The sequence below is a fragment of the Sorghum bicolor genome, chromosome 2, assembly GCF_000003195.3.
Source record: "Sorghum bicolor cultivar BTx623 chromosome 2, Sorghum_bicolor_NCBIv3, whole genome shotgun sequence".
NCBI classification, from domain to species: Eukaryota; Viridiplantae; Streptophyta; class Magnoliopsida; order Poales; family Poaceae; genus Sorghum; species Sorghum bicolor.
Window position 1 is genome coordinate 49,360,365 of NC_012871.2, and position 6,519 is coordinate 49,366,883.

General features: G+C 39.6%; 1 protein-coding gene across 2 annotated transcripts; it reads right to left on the bottom strand.

Moving 5' to 3' along the window:
• LOC110433042 lies at window positions 1,491-5,937 on the bottom strand. 2 transcript variants are annotated; one of them, XM_021454627.1, is made up of 4 exons: window positions 5,743-5,937; window positions 5,415-5,641; window positions 1,963-2,108; window positions 1,491-1,861 (listed from the first exon to the last, which is right to left on the bottom strand). In XM_021454627.1, exons 2-4 carry the CDS (start codon window positions 5,547-5,549, stop codon window positions 1,735-1,737), a joined length of 408 nt encoding a protein of 135 aa, XP_021310302.1. In that variant the 5' UTR covers window positions 5,550-5,641; window positions 5,743-5,937; the 3' UTR covers window positions 1,491-1,734. The 2 variants fall into 2 exon arrangements, with proteins under 2 accessions (XP_021310302.1, XP_021310301.1); XM_021454626.1 differs by having other exon boundaries at window positions 5,415-5,937.

Below are 6,519 nucleotides of genomic sequence, written 5' to 3' on the forward strand. Positions count from 1 at the left end.
ATTTAGTGAAGGATGTATTCTGGGAGGAGGATGCAGAGATTATTTTGGCCCTACCGGTGCATGAAGGGAGAGACAATTTTCTTGCCTAGCACTTTAATGAGCATGGTATTTTCAGTCTCAAGAGTGCCTACAAAATATGCCGAGACGACTTGTTACGCAAAAAAGATAAAGGAAGTCTGCAGGGGGGAAGTAAAAGTGAGGCTGATCCAATCTTGGAGAAGATTTGGAAATCCAACTGCCCAAACAAGGTGAAACATTTCATATGGCGCTTTGCTCACAACAATCATCCTTTGAGAAAGAACTTGCAGTGGAGGGGAATGAAGCTTGACACGAAATGCCCAGTCTGTGACAGATTAGATGAGGATGGTGCCCACCTCTTTTTCAAATGCAAAATGGCAAAGCAAATTTGGAGGGAACTGAAGTTAGAAAAAGAATCGAGGTGCCTGAGTGGGCTTGGTATAGCCCATGATGTGATTGAACATATCCTCAAATCAGCAAAAGATAAGCTACAACTAATGTTCATAGGCTTGTGGTTCATCTGGACAGAAAGAAATCTTATTCGAGAGGAGGGGCGCAGGCACCCAGCTGAGGCTGTGGCGAGAGCTGTTAAGATTTATACTGCAGAGTTGGATGTCACTGTGCAAACACATAAAAGAACCCAAGTCCAGAGAGAGGCGCGCTGGGCTAGGCCACCGGAGGGTTACCTGAAGCTGAATTGTGATGCTTCTTTCATTCCTGATAAGAAGTGTGGTGGATGGGGTTTTTTTATTAGAGATTGTGACGGAGATGTTGTGCTCTGTGGATGGGGGCGAGTTAACCACTTGCTAAGTGCTTTTCAGGCGGAAGCCATTGCTTGCCTTCAGGGAATTCAAGCTGCATGCACGCTGGGCATTGGACGGCTTATAGTGGAGACGGATGCTCTAAAAGTTAAACAAGCTCTTTCTTCTGATGACACTGATCTATCAGTCGCTGGTGGTATCATAGAAGAGTTGAGGTTCATAATTTCTACTAGTTTCAGTAGTTTTGAGTGTGTTTATATTCCAAGAAATTGTAACAAAGCAGCCCATGTCCTTGCTGCTGTTGGTGTGAGTAGCACTTAAGGGGAGGAGCACCTGTCGTGCAATACCCCAGACTGTGTCAATGTAATTGTGGTTGACTGATTCGTCAACATCAGTGCAATGAGAATCACCCAAGTTAAAAAAAAACAGACTCCGTGTAGCCAGTGGCAAATGATTTCATCGATCGTGACAATTGAGGTGATCATAATCAAGGATGAAAATAGATCGAATACAGACGAATATCACTAATATCATATTTGTTTTATATTTTTAATCGGATTCAGATTCAAATACACATAATGTCAATTATGTCGAATAAGATACGATTGGATATTGGCATCATAAAAATTCGATTTAAGTATTCGGATACGGTATTGGATGTTAAATATTCGGAGATAGATCTAAACCTCTCTAAACGAATTCAGTCTCGAATACAGTCAAAAAAATATTTGTATCATTCTCATCCCTAATCATAAGACAACCATAATTGTTGAGTTAAAAGCCCCTGATAAAAATTTCTACCTCATAGCGACAGTCCACACAAAATAAAATGCTAACAAGTTGATATTGCTGTCAGGTTCGCAAGATACATCCAGATACTATTATGGTTCATACTTGCTCCCAAATATCAGAGGCAATGGGGTGCCAGGACGGCAGCCACAAGTGCGTTTCCAACTCAGTCTGTTGGTTGATACTTGCTCATAAATATCAGAAGCAATGGAGTGCCAAGGACGGCAGCCACAAATGCGCTTCCAACTTTCCTGGCTTTATCAGCAGAACTTGATACCTCAGCGAACTCACGCCTATATATATTAAAAAAAAAAGATAAAAAAGGGTTAAAAGATTGTGCAACCCATTGAAGGTAAAGGAATAATTTAATCCAAACAGGATTGTAATAGCATACCTGATATTTTTATCGAACTCAGTCAGCTCTTCCCGTAGCTTCTGCTGGTCCTTAATGGTCTCTTGCTGCATGGCCTTTATTGAATCCCGCAGTTGGGTCATCCTTTGTTCAGCCTCAGCAATAGTTGTCGGGAAGCGATGTTCACACTACAAAGTTCAATACAATTTTAAATAAAAGAAAAATACTGAATCAAAATCAATGCAAATTTCATCAACAGTATCAGCAGGTTCGTTGCTTTGTTTTGCTCCCTACAGATTTCCTTCTGTTTACATTCTTTTTGCACAACCATGCACCACATAGATATTATATATTCCAATTCCAATTCATAATATTGACTTATTTAACTGTGTATACTGAAGGTGATATGCATGGTTAATTTTGTCAACTCTTGCCTAATCTAATAACTAAAATTAATGACATAAAGTGTCCACTATTATTTTCACCATTCTGAGCTCAGTATTTGCAGAAATGAACGATGTTAAAAACAGGCTACCTAGGGCTCATTAAAATGAAAGGGAATTATTAAAGTTTTTATAACCACATAGTAATGCGGTGCAGCATAATATAGTTATGTGATACTAAATCATGCAATCATGTAGCAAGTACTAATTGGATCTAGTTCAAAGGGTAGCAGTAGTTTCTGCAACTGGGTACTGAATCCTGATGAGTAGCAATACTAACAATGCTAGCATGCCCAAAAAGCTCTTCACCATGCTACGTTACATACCCTAATCAAGAACTTCAATGAGCTTATATGAACATAAAATCTAGATCGAGTGATTTTTATTGCAAAAATGCTTTACATGGTACTTATTCCCATTTCAGAAAGCTTTGGCTTCCTAGAAAACTTCAAAACAGTACAACACTCTTTGCCACCTCATGGTTCTTATATTTTTTTCTAAAGGCAGCAAGTTTTTCATAGTTGCTACCAGTGAACTGAAATTGTACAGAAATAGACAACCATGACTGATGCTTCTTTTATTGCTCTGTATCAACTTCAGACTATCAGTTTTTGTATGCAAAAGTCACAGGTGCAAAATTTTAAGTCCAGTGAAATTTGGCAATCAGATTTGACAATGTAGCTTATACACTAGATACACTTGTGTCTCATATCAAATTATATTCGTTCAAACTAACAATAGTTTCATGAAACTCTAAGTTGTACTTTCATTTAAAAACACAAAAATAATAATAATAGTAATAAAGATCATACAAGTATTCAGCACTTTCTACCCTAAATAAGTCAAGGCAAAATATCTCAGTAGAATATTCCCCACCTTTTATCTCAGAGGTTCTATTTTCAATTAGCCTTTCATATACAGAGCACTTGAATAATTTATACTAAGAAAGTGCCTTTGCAGAATTGCAGTTCATATGCAAATACCTATTTCTTATGAACTATTTCCCTTTTTTTTGTGAAATAATAGTTTTTTTCTAGGCTATTTGAACTCCTCTCTTTGTGAAAATAATTGTACAGCAGGTACATGAATACAACAATAGGAGATGACTACTGGATACCCTGTCGCTACTTCTATTCTTTTGTTGCTTCTTAGATATGCTGAATGCTTGTACCCAACGCCACTTTTTAGCAATTTATATTCAAGTTACATAAATAGCCCTTAAGCTGTTATGTTTTATAGTAGAAGAGAAGAAGCAATCCGAGCCTTAACAAAACATAGATGAACATGAAAAGCACTAATCACTTCTTTTGCATATCATTAATTGATTCTGTGAGAAATACATTGTAAACCTATCAGTACATTTTACTCCTAATGAGATCAATATAATATTGTGGTTTTGAATCGGTATTTGTTACCAAAAAATATTGACATTTCATTATGTTCTATTTTAATGTATTCCTATTCAGAGACAAGAATCAGTTTGAACCAAACAATATCACAGAATAGTTTACTTCAAGTATAACTTTTTCCCTGATAGTTTAAACAGATGGTCTATGTGTGTCAATTATCTGGTAGATACCTAGTATTTTTCTTCTTTATAAAACATATAATGCAATGAATAGAAAATTGTGCAAATCGTCTTATTATATTATAAATCTCATGATTCCTGTGATTCTTTATGTGTGATTTCAATTTAATGGGTAGCAGGGATGTTTTCAATAGTTTGGATACTAGTTAGAATGAGAATATCAACTATTCAACTGTGCTATTTGATTAGAACAAGTACATTAAAGTTATCTCATGGCCTGTATCATATAGTGCCATCTAATATTAAGTCAGACTTATTACAACATAAACATATACAATGAGTTGTCTTTTTGGTTATCGTTAGTAACTCAGAATTCATTATTTTTTGTTTATATAGAACAAAAGGATGGTGTTAGCTGCATGGTAACAAACACTGATACAATAGAACAATGGTGCAAAAGTCATGTCATAGTACTCCTGAACAATGTTCTAAAGGCGACAAGACAACAATGTTTTAAAGGCAACAAGGTAAGGCAGGCAACCCCTTCCAGCTGCCTAGGCGAATAAGGCGATCGCCTAGAGGACGCCATACAAAGATCTTCTAATATCATATTATAATACCACTAACATTCAGAAGAGATCATACCATAATATGGTCAATTTCTTAGTATGTAATACGATAATAATTAGTGCTACTAGAGTAGCAGTGCACAACATAAGGTAGCAAATAGCAAATCCGAAGTCACTCATCTCTCAATAGCACTTCCACTCCACATCATAGGAAGTACATGAGCAAACATCGAAGCACAGGAAAGCTCCGGCCTTGTAAGAGAGGATATGCACATGAAAGCTTCGGCCTTTGTAAGAGAGGATAGGAAGAGAGAGTGGAGCAGAGACATGTTCAATCCAGCCTGACAGGAAGCCAGCAAACAGAGGACAGTAGCAGAGATGCACCCGCGAAGAGCAGAGCAGAGCTTCTGGCTGGCGAGGAGAGCTGCACGCGGATGGGCTGATGGCGTGCAATCGGTACGCGGGTAAGGCAACAACCGCAATCCTCTCGTTCTATCCCTCTCTTCCTTATCCTTTTCTCCTTCAATCCCTCTATTCCAGTATACCCGCGCGATTTCCTTTCCGCCCGCAGATGCGAACGACGGAACTTGGGATTTTATTGCGCCAGATCGATTTCTTCCTGCGCGCGCGGGCGCTTCCTTTCTCCCTCGCGTGACTTGTTCTATGATTCTATCCAGACTTGTTCAATAATCAATAGCAAATAGAGATACATGTAAAAGATCAATCCCTCCCAAAAACATCAGCCTTAGGAATCCATTCATAAAATAAAGCGGCCTCTAAAAGTTTAAAAAGAAAACATCAACACGCAGATTAAACTACGACATGCAAATCCAACAGGACAAGAAGAACGCCGTATTTCTAGTTTATATCAGAACTTCAGAAGCGCATCATCACAAGCATAGTTGATATGATAATAATCGGAATCACGGACCAGAGGACATCGACAGGAAGAACCTGAGATTTGGTGCCCATAAATCGAGTCGTCGCCGCCGCCGGCGACAGCCCGGACAAGAGCCCCGTACGGGGGCCTTTCGTTGACGGGAGAACAACACCCTGAATCCTTAGCAGTAGAAGAGAACGCAGCGCCATAGCGGATCTGAACGCTACAAGCTTTAGGCTTTATTTATGAGACGAAGGCGGGCCGAATCCAGAATTCTCTGAATTTGTGTATATATCTACACCTATATTAGAAACCGAATACAACACAACGACTCAGAAGTCAGAAATACGAATCCAACAACGTGAGAAAACGAATACAATGTAACGACTAACTGAATACAACTTTGGGTTAAATTAGACACCAATGAAACCATGTAAGTAAGGCATCATATCAGCGCCAAAAGATGCTAAGGCCAAAACGACAATAGTGCGGGGCATGGAGATGACGGCAAAGGTCGGGCAACGGAGGGGTAACCAGACAAGTCGTGGACGTGAGGATGACTGAGGCAAGGATGTGCAACGGCATTGACACGGGGCAAAGTGAGGAGAGAGGAGATGGCAACATGAGTCACGCTATCAAGTTGTTAAGGCCTTGTTTTTAGTCATCCAAAAAACTAAATTTTTTTTAAGATTTTCTATCTCATCGAATCTTGCGGTATATGCATGGAACATTGAATATAAATAAAAATAAAAACTAATTGTACAGTTTGCTTGTAAATCGTGACACAAATCTTTTAAACCTAGTTACTTTGTGATTGGACAATATTTGTCAAATAAAAACGAAAGTGCTACAGTATCAAAATAAAAAAAGTTTGAATCTAAACAAGGCCTAAGGCGTGCGGCCGCCGGGGCTTCATCGCATGGACTTGCTAGGCTAGTTTCAAGGCTGTCAGGAGACCGTCGCGTGGAGCTACCGAGGCGTGGTCTTGTCAGGGCTCCGTGGCCGCCGGACTGCTGTGACCGTCGCCAGGCCGGGCTCTGTGGCCACGGGAGTGCTATGATCGTTGTCAGGCCATCAGGGCTCCATGACCGCCTTGGCAAGGCTTTAGGTGGACAAAGTTGGAGGCCTCGGGGTGCCAGTGGATGAGGCCAGCATGTTACTCCGATTCTAAGCTAGCAG

What these genes read in the sequence shown, in the direction of transcription:
- LOC110433042 (XM_021454627.1), bottom strand. Translation starts at nt 5,549, where the DNA reads ATGGCGCTGCGTTCTCTTCTACTGCTAAGGATTCAGGGTGTTGTTCTC. An exon ending in TTATGGGCACCAAATCTCAG is followed by an intron (nt 2,109 to 5,414) that starts GTTCTTCCTGTC and finishes TGAACTTTGTAG; the next exon opens with TGTGAACATCGCTTCCCGAC. An exon ending in GAGTTCGATAAAAATATCAG is followed by an intron (nt 1,862 to 1,962) that starts GTATGCTATTAC and finishes TAATATATATAG; the next exon opens with GCGTGAGTTCGCTGAGGTAT.